Here is a 24,165-nt window from a genome sequence, read left to right as displayed (position 1 = left end):
CATTCTCCAATCGCAACACATCACTTGCCGTTTCATCTCTATCATGTCAATTTATTTATTTTTCGGAGTTAATTTATAATTAATAAACGCAATGAATAAACATTAATTTATAATGAATAAACATTGCTACTCGCTTCACTACTGCTAGTGAACCTTACCACAATTAACAAAAACTTACAATTATTATTAGATTATGCAAGCTCTGAAGATGAACAAGCAAAACATTCACCAGCCAATCACTTACCTGTGTTGTCACACTGATTTCTCGCATTTTCACTTTGGAGCCAGGGACTGGACTGAATTTGATGCTCTTCCATATGATTTTTAAAATAAAATTGATTCCTTTTTCAGAGAAACAGAACCAATGCGCAGGGTGGACTAGGTAAGCCCTTAATTCATCTCCTTGCTTGTCCAAAAAACAATTCAAATTCACATTGGACCCAATTGATGGTCCCCACAAAAGAGACATACTCGATTCAAGCTGACAAGAACAAGCATTTCACCTGATCTCACGCCTGCACTTCCAGGTGGTGGTTACTGCCTCTGGGTCCTTTTCACCTGCTCTTTTAAGTGGTGGTTCTGCCACCTGGTCCTCATTTTGAACCCTCTAAAGCTGGTTTCATTTTTCTGACTCAGTTTTCGTAATTTCATGCTTTCTACCAAGTAGTTTTTAACGCTACTCACTTGGATCTTTTCAACAATTCTCTCGCCCACCTGTAGTTCTATGTCCAAAGAAGGAAGAGTTCCGCTGCCTGGATCCTAAGCTCTATAATCCTCTCCCAAAACGTCTCCCTTTCTTTCTCTCTGTCACTCTCTGCTCCTTTAAGATACTCCTTGAAACCTGCATCTTTGACCAAGTTGTTGATCAACTGCCCCAATATCTCCTCATGTGGCTCATGTCAAATGCTCCGAAGAAGCACCTCAGAACGGTTTAGTACATTAATGGTGCTATATGAAGGCAAGGTGTTGTTCAAGCATGATTGAGTGTCTTTGGAAGAAAAGGCCCAATATAGGGCGAAAACGCTCAGGGTTTGTTTATCGCTGCCTGCCTTCAATAAAACAGTGCTAACTCTGGGCTTATAAGCCACATTTGAATCATGTATTTAAAGTTCACTTGGGGTGATATTTGCTTCTACCAACCTACCGTTTTGTACATTTTAAACTGTGAGTTACATTTGGAGCTGAAGAGTTTTTCAGAACCTGATGAAATAAATGTTTGTTTTGCTATGTAAGTGAGTAGCAGGAAATCGTTGAATAGGAAGCCGTATAATTCTTTGTTGCTCTTTGTTTTGTAAAGTTTTCCACTATACAGCAACTTCCGTGGTCCCAAGCAGTTTGTTATGGAGTTGAAAATAATGTGCTGAAAAATAAGCAAACAATAATGTTAAATTAACCAACAAATTATAGTCTTTGCAATATGCAAGTCAAAAAAATTGGTGTTACTTGCAGGCACCCTCCAGAAATTGAGCATGTATTGGAAGGAAGCTGGAATTACTGAATAAAATAATGTGATTGGTTCTTAGTTGCTGAAAGCAGTTCACTCAAATCTTCAGGCCCAACGTTCTGAAATCCAATATCGGACTCAATTTAAAATCTGTCATTTTGCGACAAATCAACCTACTTACCTGTCTCCTCCGTGTATTTCTCAGTGCGCTATATCTCTAGAAAGTGATCTGTCTATCCAACCCATTTTTACCTTCTGCTTTGAATGTCCTATCCTTTTAATATTTTGCCTTTTGTTCAGGATTCAATGTACTGTTTCAACTACTGGTATCTTCAACACATCCCCGCCAACACCCCCCCCCCCCCCCCCCCTCCCCTCAACAGTTCCCAATAGAATGGCAAGGATTACATTTGATCGCAATTTGAACAAGATTCCAGAGGTCCTATTGATCCTTAATGCCTTTTGGAAAATGAATTAAATTGATTACAGCATTTGAAAGAGAAGACTAATTATTATGGAAAATGATCAGTGTGTTTGAGACATCTTAGAACTTGTGTGACCACCAGCGAGAAGCTGGACAACAAAATATAATCGAGAACACTCAAATTCTCCAAGGTGATGGATGGATTAAGTGGGCAGAGAAAAGTATGGTATAGAAATGTGATCAGACAAAATAAAGTTTGTGATTATTTCTCATTCTGAATACATTAAACACTTTGAAAATGTCAACAAGTTTCTCTCCGATTCAATTAGAGAGACAGACAGTTTGTACAGATCTGCAGTTAATGTTTGTGAAGCTTGTAGTAAAGCACGGTCAAGGAAAACGCCTATTGATTTTCACCTTAAGCACCCCCCTCAGCTGATGAATTAGTACTCCGCCATGTTGAAGCAGCATGGAGATTGAGCTAAGTAATCCAACAACCAATAAATCAGATCAAAGCTCTTCAGTCTTGCCGCACCCATTCACAAATGATGGTGGACAATTAAACAGCTAACAGGAGAAGGATGTTCCACAAATATCCCCTTCCTCAATGATATTCACACCTATAAACGGCGAGGGAGAGTTTCAGTTGTTTTAAATATTAAATGGGGAACCTTTTCTGTAGTTTAAAGTATAAGTTGGCTCCTGAAATAGTGTGTAGTCAATGTTGCTTTTAGTTTGCTTGTTACAGAAATAAATCTTAAAACTTGTAGTGCAACTCTTTCAGTCATTCACAGGAAGTTCAAACTTATTTTTAAAGGTTTCTATGGGGATTGGAACAAGTGGCGATCCTCTATTGAGACAGGCAGAATCAAAATTTCATGCACTGGAGCGGGTGATGATTAAGGGAACGATTAACAGAATACCTACCATTTTCGAAAATGAGGGGGCTGTTGTAAATCCCCTGACAAGAAGAATTGGAAAGAAGGAACATTGGATGTATCCCAATCAGGAAATTGAATTCTTTGGTGCCACCAGTGGCTTCGGTGGGGGGATTGCAGGCTGCCTGACACATTCAGCTGAGAAACAAGTACGGCAAGACACATTTGGAAGGTGGAGAGCTGGATGGGAGCAAGCACTTGGAGGCATGTTATTTTAATGAATTTGAGTGTCAGTCAGATTGAATTAATGAACTTCCTTTTTCAATTACAGAGTTGGTGAATGGCATCAAATCCTTACCTGTCCCCATCAAGAAGGCTGTTGTAATATTAAACTCACAGCAGACCACAGAAGCAACCCGAGCATCCTCACCTCTGCCAGTCCGTCACATTGAACATGCGACTGAATCCACTCCAGCCTGTCGGAGTTTTCCTTCTCACGCACACCTTCGTTTACCTGGGAACATAGCTCCTCTGCACGCTCCAATGCCAACATCAAATGGCTAAGGTCGGCATGATTCTCTGGAGTGTTTTCCAAAATCTGCAATTATTGTGAAGTCAGTTATCAATAGAAATTAGGAATATCTAGGTGTGATGATCCCACCATTGCTTCTACAAATAATATTTGCATTTACGTCATGCCTTATCACAATGGAACATTTCAGAGAACTTTGTACATTAAATTAAATCTTTTGAGTGTCAGATTGTCTAGTAAATATCCTGGTTTGATATTATAACACATAGGAGGTACAACCAGAGCTTCTTATTTTTTTTTCTATTTATGGCTTTTCCAAAGTAGGTTTTCTTGAAAATATTCCAGAATAATGAGCCTTGTATAATTCCTTTGCAACAAAATAAATGTGTAGGTTCCTTGCTGTTAATTTATTTTCCATTTGAAATGGACTATCTAAATATCATCTGAGTATCTTCGCTGGAGTCATCCTTAAAAAGTTCAAAGCGCTCTGTTAAATTTCACATGGCATTTTCATGGAGTCAGAATATTGGTTGAACAGAGATATTTCAGTAACTTAAGCGATCTGTTTTAAGATGCCATTTGAAGAAAAATGTCACCTTCCCTACCTACAATAGCATTTCAATGGGGTCAGTAGAACAAATGCATTCTTACGAACATGAAAAGCCCAGTGTGTTCTTCCGATTTACCTATATTTTCAACATACTGCTCAATCCCTTTCCTTCACACACTGAACTGCCTCTTAAATCCATTTATATTATTCACTCCAGATGGTAACCTATTTCACAAGTCATTGGCACGATCTAATGGCCACTTCGTGCCGGATATGAGGGGACAAAATTGGAAGCCTTGCCAGCCGCCAATCAGTTTCCGATCTAACTGGCCCACTCCCGTTGGCGAGATCCGGATCCCGCTGCGATGTGGCTAGAAACCAAAAATCATCAATTGAGGACGAAATCGAGACTGTTAACGGGATGGCCCCCTACCTAAAAGCCTCCCGTGATCTATATGGCTCCCCAGCTAGCAGTTACGCCGATTAGCAGTGGTGCACACAAATGTTGACCAGGCATCACAGCACCCGGGGGTCTCCCAGGCATTTGGAGATTCCCTGGGTGATTAGGGACGGCAGGATTGCACCCTGGTTCTCCCTCTGGCACACTGGCACTGCCACCCTGGCACTGCCAAGGTGTCTGGGTGGCATTTCAGGCTGGCAGGAGTACTGCCTGGGTAGCACTGCCATAGGTGAGGGCCTGAGGGGAGCCATGCCCATGAAAGGCGGTTGGGGGGGGGGGGGGGGGGGGGGGGTGAAGGGCAGGTATGAAGGGGCTCTGGAAAAAGTTGTGGGGTGAAGGGTGGTGGGCATCCTTGAAGGCGAGGGAGTGAAGGGGGCCGTGGGAAGGCCTGAAAATGGGGGGCACTGAGTGACCCCCCATAGTGGGTGGTGAACACGACTGTGGTGGTCAAGCTGCCAAGAACCTTGGGACACACCGGCTCAGAGTCGCCGGTCGGTGCTGCGTGCCTCCGAAGGTTGTGTTGAGGGGTGTGACATTACCTGTGAGTGGTGGGTGTGGGGTTCCTCAAGCTCACTTATAGGGGCTCCTTTCAAAATGATGGCATGATCTCTGAGGAGCTAGTCTGGCCAACAAACTCAGCACTCCAGAGTTGAAAATAATAATGTGCGAGCTTGACCAGGGAGAAACTCCCCAGGGCTCCAAAAAGTGACTAAGTGTGGTTAGTTAGCGGTAGGGAACTCATCGACAGAGCCGGGGCGAAACTCTCAGCAAAACCCGCCACAAATGACGCTTGGAAACTTTTCCATTAGATTGTGCCCATTATATACCATGTTAAAGTGGACTTCACTTTCTAAAGTATAAAGTTGTTGCTTTCTGGGAAGTGTTTAATTTGGTTTCTGGGAAGCTGTGTCTGTGATCTGTCTAAGTTGCAACCACTTCAACTTGGACAAAATAAAAAAATGCACAAAAGCTGGTTCTATGATTCGACCACCCAGATTTATTGTTGTAAATATTGGGAGCCAGCTTCTGAATGTGAATCTTCTCAAATCTGGACTAAGTGAATGGCCATGTAAAGATGGTTAACTTGACCTTCAGTTGGAGAGAGTTCTGCTGCTTCAGTCAGAGTTATGGAAAGCAAAATTTCACGGCACACAATTCTCAGGCGTGTTTAAATAAAAATATATTTTTAACTGTATTTAAATATACTAATTTTGCATTGAATAAAGTGTTTACAAATGGTATAACTGAAAGACCAGCTGCAAATCGTATGCTGGATCACCAGGAAGCATTTTATAAGAAAGTGCTTACATTTTTAATAATCAGTGGATAACGTGTAATCCTCTGCATAGGCTTCAGTAAGAAGCTGGACAATGGCATCCCTTTACATCGAGGGTCAGAAGCCAATTTCTGTGAGAGAAAAAGTGAACAACTGATTGAAAATGAACAACACTCAGCGTTTAGTTATGATCATAAACTGCAAATGCTTAAATCTTCAGATAAGAAAGAAGAAACTAAATCTTATTAGCAGACCAACCTTTTCATTGGCATATAGAAATAATTTGGGCTTTGGTGTAGGAAATGCAATCTCAAAAGATAGGTGGTTTAGCAATCAGGAAGGACTATAAAAAACTTTAGGGCAACAGAGATAGGTTATTATTTTAGGAAGTATTCAAATGAATAGGATTAAACGTTCAATTTGAAAGACTAACAGGTATGGATGAATGTAGAAACTTGGGGCACAATATACAATTCCACAAAAGTGCAAGTGTAGATAGATACAACAATTAAAAGGTCAATATCATTTTAGGTTTTTATAAATTTAAACAGAGTAAGTTGTCACAGAAATTATGATAAATGCACATGCAACTCTAGTTAAATCACAGTATGTCTGGAGTTTTGGGTGCCTCATTATAGAATATGCAGAAATGAGGGACAGAAGAAGATCCATTGGTACATGCTGTATAATATTTCTCCGTATGCATCATGATGATGCCCTGTGCAAGGATATTAAAGATATATTGTACAGTATGGGTTATCCATGATGATGCCAGGGATGCAAAGTTATTGCTTTGAGGAGAGACTTGAAAAACTGAGCCTATCTCTATTGGAGCAGCAAAGGCTGATTAAATTAAATTGATTGTCTTTTAAATTATGAAGTGTTTGATAGGATGAAGAGGGATACTACATTTTCTCTTTAGAGAAGCAGCGACAAGGGGCCATTATATAGAATCAGGAAGCACATTAGGTAGCACTGTTGCTTCACAGCTCCAGGGTCTCAGGTTCGATTCCCGGCTTGGGTCACTGTCTGTGACCATGTTTGCATGGGTTTCCTCCAGGTGCTCCGGTTTCCTCCCACAGGTCCCAAAAGTGTGCTATGAGGTGAATTGGATATTCTAAACTCTCCCTCTGTGTACCGGAACAGGCGCTGGAATGTGGCGACTAGGGGCTTTTCACAGTAACTTCATTGCAGTGTTAATGCAAGCCTACGTGACAATAAAGATTATTATTATACTAAGGGAAGGAAGGAAGAGGTTAGGGATATTATTAGGCATTAAATGTTTTAGTACAGGAAGTGGTAGAAGCAGAAACCCTTACATCCAAAACTGGATAACTACTAGAAATTAAGGTACTGTGAAAGCATAATGGACAGATTAGTTTTGGATTGTTGTAGCTGGTACCGATGCAATAGACCAGGGGTGGGCAAACTTTTCCGTGCAAGGGCCACATTCAGAAATTCACAATTTTAAAGGGCCGCATAGTATATTAAGTAAAATAATTAATATTTTAAATAGCCAAAATAAAAGGTCTTTAAAGAAAAAAAAGCACATTTATTTGAAAAACAAAGTAACTCAGTAAGTAACAGAACAATGTCAATGAGAATGATGCATCTGACTGCAGTCATTTACCAGTTTGTTGAAATCAGGTGTCAAGTTGCTTGTGCTGATCCTTAACACTGACAGAAGCACAGCCTGGCCGAGTCAACGATAAAAACGCGCGTAGTGGGGTGGATGAGTGGGGCTGCCTTATTGGTCGGTTTAGTTGGGTGTGCGACCAATAGGAGTCCAGGTTACAAACAATAATAAGGCTTATTGTTTGTAACCTGGACTCCTATTCGTCGCACACCCAACTCAACTGACCAATGAGACAGCCCCACTCATCCACCCCACTACGCGCGTTTTTATGCGGCCCGCCAATGAGGTGCCCGGAATCATAACCGGCATTTTTGAAAAGCCGCCGGGGATAAGCCGCTGAAGTAAATGCGCTTATTGAATAAGCGCATTTACTTCAGCGGCTTTTCCCCGGCGGCTTTTCAAAAATGCCGGTTATGATTCCGGGCACCTCATTGGCGGGCCGCATAAAAACCTTTGTCGGGCCGCATGCGGCCCGCGGGCCGTAGTTTGCCCACCCCTGCAATAGACAGAATGTTTTTTCTCTGTAAACCTCTATGGTTTATTAGACATACATGTATTTAAAATAGTCTGATAGTACATTAGAAATTACTTGTGCCAAATTAATAACTGTCTTGTAAGCTTCCCTGATGAATGAGTGTATGTATGCAGTGCACAGGTGGGTTGTCAGTTATTTGCTGATTTATCTGATCACAAGTCAGTGCAGTGGACTATTGCATGAGCATTCCTGGGCAATAGACAAGGACATAGTGTAAAATCAGCCAAGCTACCTGTAGAAAGCATGTGCATGGATCTTGAATGAAGACTGGATTTGACTTGGTTGTACTGTCCCTATGCAAAAATAATGTCTACTTGAGCATGATACTGGAAGATCGGTATTCGGGAGTTAGTGACATAATGGTATTGCCCTGGAGACATGGATTCAACCCCCACCACGACAGCTGATGGAATTTAAATTCAATTAATCAATAAATCTGGAATTGAAAGCTAGTCTCAGTGATGGTGTCCATGACACTATCGATGGTCATTAAAAAACTCATCCGTTTCATACATGTTCTTTAGGGAAGGAAATCAGCCTATCCTTACCTGGTCTGGCCTCCAGACCCATATCAATATGATTAACTCTGAAGAGCTCTCTGAAATAGCCGAGCAAGCCACTCACAGTTGTACCAAATTGCTACAGAATGGACTACAGAGGTTCATGAAGGTGGCTCAGCATCACCTTCTCCAGGGCAATATGGATGGACAACAACGCTGGCCCCGCCAGTACTATCCACAGCCCATGGATTTTTTTTAGATGATATTGAGAAACCAGTACTCATCAAATAGTTGATGACATTAGGAGGATTGGGGAGGGGAAGAAACAAAAAACTTGTGAGTTTTTTCATGCAGCATATGTACAAATCACTAACTACAGTATTAACTCTCATCGCATTACAACTGGCTGGAAGAAATATGGAGAGTCTGCTCCCCAGGTGGTTCAATGGTTCAATGCATTGTCTGTCATGAACACAGACAAGGAAGGTTCCAAATTCAAGCCTTGGTCCATATTGAGATTACTGATTTCAAGCAGATAGCAGCTTGGATGCCAGAATAAGCCACAGGACCCAAAGAGAAATCCTGCTCCTGATCTCCATCTAGTAAACCAAATAGAAAATTTGGAGTGAAGATAAATTTTGGTACAATGGGTTGGTTTAGCACAGTGGGTTGTAATGCAGAACAATGCCAGCAGTGCGGGTTCAATCCCTGTACCGGCCTCCCTGAACAGGCGCCAGAATGTGGCGACTAGGGGCTTTTCACAGTAACTTCATTGAAGCCTACTTGTGACAATAAGCGATTATGATTATTATTAATAATTCTGATGAGAAAAACACCTCTAGGATTGGACTTAAAATAATTGAACCTACTAATACATTATTCTGCCTAATTTCATCATCCATCGGAGACAATCCAAGATTTTACACTGTTTCCATTCCATAACATAGGAACAGCTTCCCCACAGCTATTAGACTCAACGACTCTCCCTCTGTCTGCTCTGTTCCCTGTAAGAACACTCTTCACGACGCCTTATGCGGCTCTTACTCATGTATTTGCTTTGTTTGGCCCCTTGTTCCGCACTGTAACCAATCACTGTTGATGTACCATTTGTCGATGTGCTCTGTCGATTATTCTTTTTTGACTACAATGTACGTACTGTGTACGTTCCCTTAGCAACAGAAAAATACTTTTCACTGTACTTCGGTACATGCTACAATAAATCAAATCAATCAAATCAAAGAACCATCAACATGGAGGAAACTCCATGTTTAACTGGTGTCAAGAGGGAAAAAAAAACAAAGGCTTTTAAAAATCCAAAACTTCTAGATCTAAATTAGCTCCTAAGTCCTGGTAATTTGGTTACAGTTCACAACCTAACTGACCTTGGTGAAATTTTTCTCACCGTTAAAGTCTAATATATTCTCTGACAGAATTAAGAAACACCTTGATTTCTCAAAAATAACAACGATAATATTGTCTACTCCTTTTATATAAAACTGAAAATACAGGGACACTGAGCAAAGAGATGAGGCCCCACCACACCAAGTTTTGGCTAAGATCAAGTGTCAGATTAAGCCCAAGATGTGCGGCAATACCTTTTCTTGTCAGCTTGAATCTTGTGTGCCTCTCTTGTGGAGACCATAAATTGGCTTCAATTTGAATTAGAATTGATTTTTGGAGCCAGCAATGTGATGGATTAAGGATATGCCCTGTCCACTCTAGCGTATTGGCTTTATAACTTTAGGGATATGATATAAAATTTTAAAGAAGGAAATGTCAGAGAGAGGGGCTGTTGGATAATTTTTTGTAGCTCAGAAACAGCAGAACCTCAGCAGTGTGCATTATCTTGTCCAGTAACGATGGCAGGGATTCTGGGAAAACCTGTGATATGTGTGGAATGGAAGATGTGGGAGGTTTTGAATCGACAAGACATCAAGGACAGTCACATCTGCATCAAGTGCCAGAGAGTAGAACTCCTTGAGCAACATGTGGCTAATTTGAAGCAACAACTCTCTTCACTACGGATCATAGAGGGAGAGAGCTTTCTGGAACAGTTATACCAGAGGGTTGTCACACCACATTGGAATAGGCTGGCAAGGAGGAGTGTACGGATGCCAGGACAGGGGGAAAGGAAAAGAGACAGGAAAAGGTCCAGGAAACCCAAGACTCCTTGGAGTTGTCTAACTGGTATGAAATTTTAAATGTGTATTAAGCAAGCAACATGCCCGAGTTTTAAAAAAAAGAATTTTATTCTTGGAATGTGGGCGTCGCTGGCTGGGCCAGCATTTGTGACCACAAACTCTGGTTGTTCATCGTCCCTTTGCAGAACTTTGTCCAGCCAATCCGTTGCCCATCCCTAACTGCCCTTGATCTGAGCAGCTTGCTAGGCCATTTCAGTGGGCGGCACCCAAGAGTCAACCACATCACTGTGTGGTTCTGGAGGCACATATGGGCCAGACCAGGTAAATATGGCCGATTTCCTTCCCTGAAGGACATTAGTGAACCAGATGGGTGTTTACGACAATCAACAATGGTTTCATAGTCATCATAAGACTTATAATATCAGACTTTTATTGAATTCAAATTTCACGATCTGCCGTGGTGGGAATTGGACCTGGAACCCCAGAGCATGACCCTGGATTATTCGTCCAGTGACAATACCAGTACGCCACTGCCTTCCCCTACCCCCCAGGGGTAGATGACTCGAGGGAAAACCACAGTACCCTGGTGCCTGAGGCGACTCTGGGAAAAGAAAGGGAGGCTGGTAGACAGATTAGAAAAGTGGTAGTAGTGGGTGACTCTATAGTTCGAGGGGTTGGCAGTCTAGTTTGCAGCCAAAATCGTGAGTCGGTACAAACGGATTGGCTGGACAAAGTTCTGCATAGGGACGATGAACAACCAGAGGTTGTGGTTCCTGTGCGAACCAACAACATAGGGAGGGACTTGGAGGTCTTGCAGTATAGTTTCAGGAGTTAGGGAGTAGGTTGAAATGCAGGACCTCCAGGCAGTAATGACAGAAGTACTACCTGTTCCATGAGCTTCACCATTTAGGCAAAGGCAAATCAGGGAGGTAAATGCGTGGCTTGAGGGATGGTATAGAAGAGAGGGGTTTAGATTTTTGGGACATTGTGATCACTTTTCAGAAAGGAGAAAGCTGTTCAGGAGAGAACTGGCTTGGGTCACTGTCTGTTCGGAGTCTACGCATTCTCCCTGTGTCTGCATGCATTTCCTCCAGGTACTCCGGTTTTCTCCACAAGTCCCAAAAGGCATGTTAGGTGAATTGGACATTCTGAATTCTCCCTCTTTATACCCGAATGAGGCGCCGGAATGTGGTGTCTAGGGACTTTTCACAGTAACCTCATTGCAGTGTTAAGGTAAGCCTACTTGTGACTTTAATTTAAAAAAAGATTATTAAAAAAGAGATGGGTTTCAGAGCCGAAATGAGACTAATCTTGCTGAGACAGTAAATAGTGTAGTGGGGTGGTTTTAAACTTATATGGTTGGGGGGGGGGGGGGGGGGGGGGGGGGGGGGGGGGTTGGATTGACAATTGAACCTTGTTTTAGAAGTACCAATGAGGGCAAAGGAGGCAATAGGGGGAAATAAGTGCGGGAAAGCTCGAGTGTTGAGAGTGAATAAAGAAATGGTCGCCTCCCAAAGGGCAAGAAAGAGACAAGGGCAGGGTTAAATTGTATGTATGCAAATGCACGGAGTATAGTGAACAAAATTGGGGAACTGGAAACAGTAATTGCTCTGGGGGATATGACATAGTTGTATTGACAGAAACGTGGCTCAAGCCAGTACAGGACTGGATACTTAACATCCCGGGTTTTCCGTAGAAACAGGATGGGTAAAAAGGGAAGGGGTGTAGCAGTCTTGGTCATAGCCCTTCAACGAAATGTAGTTCCTGAATTATAATCTATTTGGTTGGAGGTGTGAAACAGGAAGGGACCGGTTACCTTCTTGGCTATTTATTAGAGACCTCAAAATAGTGGGAAGTAGGAGACAGCAATTGTAGTTGATTATGGAAATCTGCCGGACAAGTAAGGTTGTGATAGTTGGGGATCTAGAGCCATAGAATCATACAGCACAGAAAAGGCCCTTCGGCCCATTACGTTAGCACTGGTCAAAAACAATCACCTAACCATTCTAATCCCATTTTTTAGCACTCGGCCTTGTATGGTCTTTCCAGCTTTGTATGCCCTGGGATCGCAAGTACACATCTAAATACTTCTTAAATGTTATGAGGGTCTCTGCCTCCACCACCCTTTCAGGCAGTGAATTCCAAACTCCCTGTTGCATGGTATGGAGTGCATTAGCTATGATGAGATGTTGAATAAACGGTTTGTTCTCACTGGAATGACAGAGGTTGAGGGGCGATCTGATAGAGGTCTACAAAATTCTGAGGGGCATAGGCAGAGTGGATAGTCAGAGATCTTTTCCCAGGGTACAGGGGTCAATTACTAGGGGGCATAGGTTTAAGGTGTGAGGGGCAAGGTTTAGAGGAGATGTACGAGGCAAGTCTTTTTACACAGACGGTAATGGGTGCCTGGAACGGGTGGTGGAAGCAGGCACGATAGTGACGTTTAAGGGGCATCTTGAAAATACATGAATAGGATGGGAATAGAGGGATAGGGACCCCGGAAGTGTAGAAGATTTTAGTTCAGATGGGCAGCATGGTCGGCGCAGGCTTGGAGGGCCGAAGGGCCTGTTCCTGTGCTGTACTTTTCTTTGTTCTAACCCCCGGGTAAAAACATTTTTCCTCAACACCCCTCTAAACCTCCTGCCCCTCACCTTAAATCCATGCCCCTGGTCATTGACCCCTGCACCGAGGGGAAAAGTTTATTCCTGTCTACTCATCTATGCCCCTCAAAATTTTATATATTTCAATCATGTTCCCCAACAGTCTCCTCTGCTCCATGGTAAATAACCCCAGTCTATACAATCTCTCTTCATAACTAACACTCAAGTCCAAGCAACATCCTGGTAAATCTCCTCTGCACCTTTTCTAGTGCTATCATATCATTCCTGTAATGTGGATTCCAGAACTGCACCCAATACTCTAGCTGTGGCCCAACCAACGTTCCAGCACAACGTCCCTGCTCTTAGACTCTATGCCTCGGCTAATACAGAAATCAGTGTGATGGGGAGGAGGAGAAGGGGGTGGGAGAAAATGTGGGAGAAGGGAAGGGGATAACACTCTCGGATCCCAGGGCATCCAATATACTCTCAGCCCCAAGTATTTCGGATAAGGGATACCTAGGGTGGCAGGGTAGCACAGTGGTTAGCACTGTAGCCTCTCAGCTCCAGAGACCCAGGTTCGATTCCCAGCTTTGGCCACTGTTTGTGCGGGATCTGCATGTTCTCCCCGTGTCTGTGTGGATTTCCTCACATAAGTCCCGAAAGACATGCTTATGAGGTGAATTGGACATTCAGAATTCTCCCTCAATGTACCCGAATAGGTGCCGGAGTGTGGCAAATATGGGCTTTTCACAGCAACTTCATTGCAGTATTAATGTATGCCTACTTGTGACAATAAAGATTATTTCTGTTCTCTTTTTACTCTCAACCTGTAATAGTAAAAGAGTAGTGAATGATAAAGTGGGGCCCATAAGCAACAAGCAGGGTAAGCTGCTCACTGAGGCAGCGGGTATGGCAGAGGTAGTAAATAAGTACTTTGCTTCTGTCTTTACCAAAATAGAAGATGGCGACAATGGCTTAGTTGAAAAGGTGGGTGTTGAGCAACTGAGCAGTATAGTCCTAGATAAAGAAGAGGTGCTAAAAAAGATGGCAGCACTCCAGGTAGAGAAATCGCCAGTGTCGGATGGGATGCATCCTAGATTTCGGAGAGAGGTAAGGGAGCAAATTGTGGAGTCGTTGACAGATATTTTCCAGGCCTCTCTGAACAAGGATTAGTCCCAGGGGACTAGAGGATTGCAAATGTGATGCTGCTGTTTAAGCATGGGGCAAAGGATAATGCAGGAAACTATAGACCTGACAGCTTGATGGAGGTCATAATATGGGATAATATACTTAGAGAAAAATAAGTTAATACTAGACTGTCAACATGGCTTTGTCCAAGGAAGGTCATGTCGGAAAAATTTAATTTAGTTCTTTGATGAAGTGACACAGGGTAATGCTATGGATGTTGTATATTTGGACTTTCAGAAAGCATATGATTATGGTGCCACGTGGCAGGTTGGTTTGCAAATTAGAAATGTTTAGGACTGATGGATCCTTGGCAACAGGGGGGAAAAAAAGCAGTCCAGCTTTGAACTTCACAAATTGGTCACCGGTTAGAACGTATCCCACATCTCCTCTCCCAACCAAAATTTAAGCTTTAATATAGATTGGAAAAACAAAACAAGGAATAGATTTTAAAAGCTTATTTACAAAAAATATTTTCAAAGATTTTTCATGGAGAAAGAAAAAAATATTTTTCCACACCTTAAGATATTCTTTAAATTCTGGTTCTTCATCAGTTTTCAGCTGAAGTATAGCTGCTCCATTTAGCTGACAGCTACAAAATCGGATGTAGGCTTGCATGTGTGATAGCTCTGTTGCCAGAATGTCTCCTATCATCTGCACTGCCACCTTCTCCCCACCAGTCTTCTTCCTCACACGCAGAGCCCTAGAACCAAGGACAATGGAAGTCATGCATTTGCCAGATAAACCAAAGTAAACATGGCATAGACTCAATAGGTTGAATGGCTTCCTCCTGTGCCACTATGACTCAATGCCTTTAGATGAAACAGAATGACTAGCCGAGGATCTTATGCAAAATAACATGTAGGAGGTGGGATGACCATATTCTAAAGAGTTTGATCCAAAAATCTCTGATCCTGTCCGACAATGAGGAATGTGGCAAATTGCTACTGAAACACAGATAGCCTTAACTCTGGAGATGTATTTTCCAGCACTGAGTGCAAATATGGTATTGAATATACTGTGAATCCATGATAGCCCTTTTTCTCAATCCACGCATATCAAAAGAGCTCCCCGCACGAAAGTCCTTTGTGTCTAACTTAAAAATGTAGTGTTGACTCGAATTCCAATGAAGACCACTGATGGTTTACTTCCTCACTTCATACAAATTCTAATCCAACTGCAGTTCAAGGTGGAAGTCCTGCGAAGTGAAACACGACCTCGTGCATCTTGACCATCAGGCTATTACACTGTGAGAGCATCACCCTGAAGCCCAAATTCTGTTCTTATTCAATCTTCATGCAGGTGCAACTTGCATCACTATAAAGTGATGAAGACAATTTCCCTCACTTCCCTGGCTCACTCAGTCCAACATGCTGAGGCTATTTTAAACACTCCACTGCTATAACACGTCCACAATCTTACTTTAAAAACCATGCTAGAAGCTGGTCCTGTCCACAAAGTTTCCCAAAACACTCTTAGGTTTGGCTAATTGTGCGGTTTAACATAGGGCTAAATCGCTGGCTTTGAAAGCAGACCAAGCAGGCCAGCAGCACGGTTCGATTCCCGTAACAGCCTCCCCGAACAGGCGCCGGAATGTGGCGACTAGGGGCTTTTCACAGTAACTTCATTTGAAGCTTACTCGTGACAATAAGCGATTTTCATTTCATTTTTTCATTGTTTGTAGGCCTTTGAGGAACACAAGGACATTAATAGGCACATTTTGGATGCTTTTGAATATAATTGTTTTTCAATTTATTGGGCATCACTGGCGAGGCTATCATTTATTACCCATCCTTTATCACGTTGAGCTGCATTCTTGAACTGTAGTAGTCCATATGGTGTAGGTACAACCACAGTGCTGTTAGGAAGTGGGCTCCAGGATTTTGATCCAATGACAGTGAAGGAATGGCAGTGCAGTTCCAAGTCAAGATGCATGTTCTGGAGGGATTTGAAAGGACTGAGTGGCTCACTGGACCATTTCAGAGGGCACTTTGCTGTCTGTCTAGAGCCACATGTCGGCTAGAAAACGATGACAGATTCAGTGAACCAATAGTTTGGTATTATGTCAAGCGATTCATGGACACCATTACTGATACTAGCTTTTCTTAAAATTTAGAGTATACAATTCATTTTTTTCAATGAAGGGGCAATTTAGCGTGGCCAATCTACCTAACCTGCACATCTTTGGGTTGTGTGGGCGAAACCCATGCAAACACGGGGAGAATGCAAACTCTACACAGACAATGACCCAGAGCCGGGATCGAACCTGGGACCTCGGCGCTGTGAGGCAGCAATGCTAACCACTGCGCCATCGTGCTGCCCCGATACAAACTTTTAATTCCAGATTTATTAATTGAATTTAATTTCCACTAGCCATGGTGGGATTTGAACCCATGTCTTCAGAGGAGGAGCGTTGACCTCTGGATTACAAGTGCCACTATGCCACTACCTCACCTCAGTTATTTTAAGTTATTTAAAATTGAGCTAATCGAAATGTTGCAATAAACCTATTTTCAGCTGTATAAATCAAACTGCACCAAGTTACCACTCAAATATATCAAGAGAGTTTTTTTTTAAAAAGGTAATTTTTCTTTTTAATTACATTGTAAGATGCTGCCTAATTGCACAGGTTGATGACAGATTTTATGTTTGGTGATATATGGGAGGCACGGTAGCACAGTGGTTAGCACTGTTGCTTCACAGCGCCAGGGACACGGGTTCGATTCCCGGCTCTAGTCACTGTTTGTGCGGAGTATGCACGTTCTCCCTGTGTCTGTGTGGGTTTCCTCCGGGTGCTCCAGTTTCCTCCCACAAGTCCCGAAAGATGTGCTTGTTAGGTGAATTGGACATTTTGAATTCTCAGTCAGCGCACCCAAACAGGTGTCGTAGTTTGGCGATGAGGGAATTTTCACAGTGGCTTCATTGCAGTGTTAATGTAAGCCTACTTGTGACACTAATAAAGATAATTAGATTATTTTTATACAAATGAGTTTGAGTGGAACATAGGAAAAAAGACACATTTTTCAAAACCACTGAAATGTTGGGCACAATTTATGCCAGGGTGACCAAACAGAACTAAAGTGGAAACTTCAAGCCAACATTTCTAACAGCATGAAACAACTGCTGTCGTAATTAGTAAAACATTGGTGATTCTGCCAGGAAGAATACCCATGAGGAAGAGAAAGCCTACACTTTAACAAGACCAATACGCACACACACTTACTTGAACAGTTTGGTGCTGGACATAATCAGTTCTTTCCAGTTGACAAAGATTGTTCCTAGCTCAGTTTCTGTCAGAAGCCCTGATTCAGCCATTTGCTTTTGAAAAACCTGCAAAGAGAACGTTCAAGTACATAGCTCAAGAATACACGCTAAGTTTCATTTTCAAAGATCAAAATTCTCTTCGATCATATAACTCTTAATTTCTTCCAGTAAATAAAAACTGATGCCCACCTTCAGCCCTTCAAAAAAAACAACATTTTAACTTGAACTTCAATATATGATTAGTTGTGTTAAAGCAGATTGTGTGGTGGAAACAGTATTTGATTGCAAAATTATGTGACAGCAAACTATGTACTTAAATTAATTCCTCTATTCAAAGATGTGCAGGTTAGGGGGATTGCGGGTATGGCAGGAGTGGGCCGAGGTAGGGTGCTCGTTGGGGGTGGGTACCCGATGGGCCGAATGGATTCCTTCTGCATTGTAGGAATTCTATTCTATTCAGTTGCTTCAATAAAGTACTTTAAAAAATTAGAGTTTCCAATTCTTTTTTTCCCAATCAATGGGCAGTTTAGTGGCTAATCCACCTCCCCTGCACATCTTTTGGGTTGTGGGGGTGAGACTCACGCAGTCACAGGGAGAATGTGCAAACTCCACACGGACAGTGACCTGGGGCAGGGTCCGAAACTGGGTCCTCAGCGCCGTGAGGCAACAGTGCTAACCAGAGCCACCGTGCTGTCCACTTTACTAACGTAATTTGTTGCCTGAGATTTCACTATTTGACTGCGAGAGTTGTTCCCCGATTTCTGTTTTGAGCCGTGAAAATAAGCCAGTGATAACTTTGAGTTTTCCTTTCTTTTGTTCCACCATCCCTCCCAAACAAGAAGTGGGCCTGGGCATTATATTTTCACAACAGTATGGGTGAAATCAGCAGTATGGTTGAAACTGAACCCCAACTCCCAACACAGATGTGGATCAATCAATGCACTGAAGCGTTTAGTCTCTTAGCTCAATTTTTGTTCCATATATTAGTTATTCAGTTATTTCAGATCTTACCTCTAAAACCAGCTGCAAATCATCCATGTATCTCTCTTCAGTCTGAATTAGTTCATGAATATAACCCTGACGTTTTCTTTCCATAGGTGCCATGGTATCAAGGAATTGGAGGTCAGCACACCCTGCAGGTTATTAAGAGTTCATTATCAACTGAACTGCAAGCATCCTTTTGGTCTTCAACATAATTTGATATAGTTTAGAGCCGTCAACAAAATCTGTTCCATTGTGTTCTCATCATATTTTTATATTGAGGAATCTTATGTAAATATAATGAATGACTTAATGATGGCTCTTGAAGCTGGCCATTTTACTCACAGTATATTGAAGAACTCCACAAGTGATATCCCAATTTTATCAATGGAACTATATTCCAAAGTTAGATTTTGGTCTTGAATTTATTTAACAATGTTGATGTTGAGAATATTGAATACTGTGATGCAAGAGTGGTATTTTCCAGTTTATCACATTCCACAGAAGGTTGCATTAAAGGAAATAAGAATTGCTTTAATTCTGTTACATATTTTGCTGAATAATCATTTTGAATGATTAGATGAAATTCTAATATTTAGATTAGCATAAGAGTGGAAGCTATTGGATTGTTGTAAAAATCTAACTGGTTCACCAATGTGCTTTAGGGAAGGAATCTGCCATCCTTTACCATATCTGACATATAACTAACTTCAATCACACAAGTCATTCAGTAGTGCCAAAGCTCTACAAAGATAGTGCAGCCATTCTAAGAAATGGGAGCAGGAGTAGGCCATTAGGCCCATTGGGCTTGTTCTGTTATTTAACAAAATTACAGCTAACCTAATTATAGCCTCAACTCCACTTTTCTAACTGCTCACATAACTTTTGTAAATCAAAAATCTGTCGAACTCAACTTTGGATATAATCAATGGCACAGCTTCAAATGCTCTCAGGGTAAAGAATTCCAAAGGTTAATGACAGTCTGGGAGAATAAATTTCTCCTCATTTCCATCTTAAATGAGAGACCTTCTTATTCTGAAACGAAGCCCCCTAGTTCTTCATTACCCCATGAGGGGTAACATCCTCTCAGCATCTACCCTGTAAATCCCCTTCACAATCTTATATGTTCAATAAGGTCGTCTCTCATTCTTCGAAACTCCAGTGAGTATAGGCCCAACCTGCTTAAACTTTCCTCATAAGACAACCCCTTCATACAAGGAATCAGCCAAATGAACCCTCTCTGAACTACTTCCAGTGCAAGCATTTCCTCCAATCCTCTTGCAATAAAGGATTGGATTGGATTAGATTTGTTTATTGTCACGTGTACCGAGGTAGTGAAAAGTATTTTTCTGCAAGCAGCTCAACAGACCATTCAGTACATGGAAGAAAAGGGAATTAAACAAAATTCAAGAAAATACAGGAGAATACATAATAGGGCAACACAAGATATACAATGTAACTACATAAGCATTGGCATCGGTTGAAGCATACAGGGTGTAGTGTTAATGAGGTCAGTCAATAAGAGGGTCATTTAGGAGTCTGGTGACAGTGGAGAAGATGCTGTTTTTGAGTCTGTTCGTGCGGGTTCTCAGACTTCTGAATCTCCTGCCCGATGGAAGAAGTTGGAAAAGTAAGTAAGCCAGGTGGGAGGGATCTTTGATTATGCTGCCCGCTTTCCCCCGGCAGCGGGAGGTGTAGATGGAGTCCATGGATGGGAGGCAGGTTCGTGTGATGGATGGGCGGTATTCACGACTCTCTGAAGTTCCTTGCGGTCCTGGGCCAAGCAGTTGCCATACCAGGCTGTGATGCAGCCCGATAGGATGCTTTCTATAGTGCATCTGTAAAAGTTGGTAAGGGTTAATGTGGACATGCCGAATTTCCTTAGTTTCCTGAGGAAGTATAGGCGCTGTTGTGCTTTCTTGGTGATAGCGCCGACGTGACTGGACCAGGACAGATTTTTGGTGATGTGCACCCCTAGGAATTTGAAACTGCTAACCATCTCCACCTCGGCCCCGTTGATGCTGACGGGGTGTGTACAGTACTTTGCTTCCTGAAGTCGATGACCAGCTCTTTAGTTTTGCTGGCATTGAGGGAGAGATTGTTGTCGTTACACCACTCCACTAGGTTCTCTATCTCCCTCCTGTATTCGGACTCGTCGTTATTCGAGATCCGGCCCACTATGGCCGTATCGTCAGCAAACTTGTAGATGGAGTTGGAATCAACTTTTGCCATGCAGTCGTGTGTGTACAGGGAGTAGAGTAGGGGGCTAAGTATGCAGCCTAGCGGGGCACCGGTATTGAGGACTATTGTGGAGGTGGTGTTGGTGTTCATTCTTACTGATTGTGGTCTGTTGGTCAGAAAGTCAAGGATCCAGTTGCAGAGTGGAGTGGATGGTCAACATTCCATTTGCCTTCCTAATTACTTGCTATACCTGCAGGCTCACTTTTTATGATTTGTGTACAAGGACATTCAGATCCCTCTGCTCTGCAGCATAGAGCAGTCTCTTTACGTTAAAAAAAAAATTATGCTTTTCTATTCTTTCTACCCAAGTGGACAATCTCATATTTTCTCACATTACACGCGATCCAGCATTTTTTCCCCCACTCATTTATCTATGTTTCTTTGTAGACTCTTTGTATCCTCCTTACAGCTTGCTTTCCCACCTAGATAGCATCAGCAAATTTTGCTATACAGTACAGTCCGTGCCTTCATCCAAGTATTATTATGGGTCGTAAATAGTTGTGGACCCAGCACTAACAAGTGGAGTGTCACAGGTATCAAAAGTTTGCCAACCTAAAAATGACTCAATTATCCTGACTGTCAATTTCCTGTTCACTAGTCAATCCTCTATCTGTGCTAATACATCACTCCCAACAGCATGAGCTCTTATCTTATGCAATAACCTTTTAAAAATCCAAATACACTATATCTCCTGGTACCCCTTTATCCACGCTGCTTGTTACATCCTCATAACACCTTCTCAGGGCAACCAGCGATGAGTGATGAATGCTGACCTTGCTTATGCACTGAAGCAGCAGCATACACAGAGAATAATGATTTGCAATGCAGAACAAGACAGCAGCGCAGGTTCACTTCCCGTACCGGCCTCCCCGAACAGGCGCCGGAATGTGGCAACTAGGGGCTTTTCACAGTAACTTCATTGAAGCCTACTTGTGATAATAAGTGATTACTATTATTATTATTAATAGGCACATCCAAAACCATTCAAAATAGAATATCTCATAGGGCAGCATGATGGCGCAGTGAATAGCACTGCTGCCTCATGGCGCTGAGGTCTCAGGTTCGATCCCGGCTCTGGGTCACTGCCCGTGTGGAGTTTGCACATTCTTCCCGTGTTTGCGCGGGTTTCGCCCCCACAATCCCAAGATATGCAGGGTAGGTAGATTGGCAATGCTAAATTGAAAAAAATTAATTGGGTACACTGGGCGGAATTGCCTGGGGCTGGCGTCAATCCCGCCCCCGCCGTGTCCCGAATTCTCCGCCCCCCCGAGACTCGGCGGAGGCGGGAATCGCGGCGCGCCGGCCCCTCCGCGGCGATTCTCCGGCCCGCGATGGGCCAAAGTTCCGCCGCTGACAGGCCTTTCCCGCCGGCGTGGTGTAAACCACCTCTGGTACCGGCGGCATGGAGCGATCTGACCCCAGGGGGTGCCCCCACGGTGGCCTGGCCCGCGATCGGGGCCCACCGATTGGCGGTCGGGCTTGTGCCGTGGGGGCACTCTTTTTCTTCTGCCCCCACCATGGCCTTCACCATGGCGGGGCGGAAGAGACCCCCTCCCTTGCGCATGCGCCAGTATGATGTGTCAGCAGCCGCTGACGCTCCGGCACATGCGCGGACTTCCGCCGGCCGGCGAAAGCCTTTCGGTCCCAGCTGGCAGGGCACCAAAGGCCGTTTGCGCCGGCCGGCAGAGCGGGAACCACTCCGGCACAGGCCTAGCCCCATAAGGTGCGGAGAATGCCACAGCTTTGGGGAGGCCCAACGCCGGAGTGGTTCACGCCACTCTGTCCCGCCGGGACCCCCCGCCCCGCCGGGTTGGGGAGAATTTAACAATTCTCTAAATTTAACAAAAAAATTGAATATCTCACCAAACTTTACAGTCAGCGTTTTTTAATTACCATATTTGCTTCTGGCACAAGACAGAACTAAATACCATGCTGACATATTGCAGCAATCCAACCAATGCTGGCAAAATAATCAAACCCATCATCATAGAAGACAACTTCTGAAATGATGGGTACAATATTGATATTGTGAAGATTCTATTTTGTTAGAAAACAAAATTTCCTTGCCCCTTCATTATGGCTACAGGGTGAGCAACGTGAATTCACGAATTGACAGAATAATTACAATAAAATGGCCATTTGGCACACCTTAATTTTCATTTAGAAAGACCCTACAATACCCGACTGCTGCATCTGTTTCTGAAATGGTTTGGGGTTTTCACCTCCTCCACTCTATCTGGAAATCTTTTCCATGTTTAGATCACTCTTTGTGATAAGAACTTTACGGTATTAGTCTTAGATTTCCCTTCTATTACGAACATAAGAATTAGGTCACTTGGACCCTCGAACCTTTTCCGTCATTCAATAAGATCATAACTGATCTGATTGTAACCACAACTTCAAATCTCCATTTACTTGCTATCTACCTCTACCTTAAAAATATTCAGAGAAGAGAGTTCCAAAGACTCATGAGAGAAAAAGTGTTCTCATCTGTCTTAAATGGGTGACCCCATATTTTTAAGCAACAACTTCTAGTTCTAGATTCTCCCACAAAAGGAAACATCCACTCCACATTCACCCTGTTCGCCCTCAGGATATATGTTTCAGTCCCTTACTCTTCTAAACTCCAGCGGATACAAGCCTGGCCTGTCCAATCTTTCCTCATAAGACAACCCACCCTTTCCAGGCATCGATCTCGTAAACCTTTCATGAACTGCTTCCAACACAGTTACACCCTTCCTTAACTAAGGAAACCAATACGGTACACAGTACTCCAGATGTCGTCTCACAAATGCGCTGTATAGCAGAAGCATAACCTCCCTTCTTTTGTACTCAATTACCCTCACAGTAAATAATATTCTATTAGCTTTCCTAATTACTTGCTGTATCCGCGTTCTGGCCTTTTGCGATTCATGCTCTAAGAGACCAAGATTCCTCTGCATCTCAGAGTTCTGCAATCGCTCAAAACTTAGATAATATGCTTTACATTTTTCCTACATTATATTTGCCAGATCATTGCCCACTAACTTAACCTACCCTTTGTGGTCTCCTTATGTCCTCTTCACAACTTATTTTCCCAGCTATATCTGTATCATCAACAAATTTGGCAACCATAGCTTTGCTCCTTTCATCCAAATCATTTATATAAATTGTAAAACGTTGAGGCCACAGCACTGCTCCATGTGGCACAGCACTCATTACATCCGGCCAATGACTTTTTCAAACCCACTTATGCCTACTCTGTTCACTGTTAGCTAGCCCATGTTCTAATCTTGGCAATATGTTACCCCTTATATCATGAGCTTTTATTTTCAGCAATAACCTATACGTGGCACCTTATCAATATTAATTTAAAACTGCTTTCCTATGTTCTCGGGTTACAACTCTGGTTATAATTTTGAATACTCTGGATATTGTTTCCTCTCTAGTAAATATCTCGCAGACAATCTCAGATATTTTGTTTCCAAACTGAAACGCTGAAGTTTCTCCTCACAGTGCAAACGTTTTACATGTCAGAT

At 42.8% G+C, this 24,165-nt stretch overlaps 1 protein-coding gene across 1 annotated transcript in view; it reads right to left on the bottom strand.

Annotated features, from left to right (window-relative positions):
- The window catches only part of LOC119967399 (intersectin-2-like), a 323,719-nt gene that overhangs the window by 32,892 nt on the left and 266,662 nt on the right, over nucleotides 1-24,165 (bottom strand). The window contains exons 30-35 of the mRNA XM_038799906.1: nucleotides 18,437-18,558; nucleotides 17,385-17,491; nucleotides 14,681-14,864; nucleotides 5,597-5,695; nucleotides 3,177-3,344; nucleotides 1,145-1,360 (exon numbers count right to left, since the gene is read on the bottom strand). Of these exons, the coding sequence (XP_038655834.1) occupies nucleotides 1,145-1,360; nucleotides 3,177-3,344; nucleotides 5,597-5,695; nucleotides 14,681-14,864; nucleotides 17,385-17,491; nucleotides 18,437-18,558 (896 nt within the window). The remainder of the gene's footprint in view (nucleotides 1-1,144; nucleotides 1,361-3,176; nucleotides 3,345-5,596; nucleotides 5,696-14,680; nucleotides 14,865-17,384; nucleotides 17,492-18,436; nucleotides 18,559-24,165) is intronic.

This window comes from Scyliorhinus canicula, chromosome 6 (assembly GCF_902713615.1).
Source record: "Scyliorhinus canicula chromosome 6, sScyCan1.1, whole genome shotgun sequence".
Taxonomy (NCBI): domain Eukaryota; kingdom Metazoa; phylum Chordata; class Chondrichthyes; order Carcharhiniformes; family Scyliorhinidae; genus Scyliorhinus; species Scyliorhinus canicula.
Note: the sequence above shows the minus strand (reverse complement) of the source record. Positions and strands in the feature narration are given on the sequence as shown.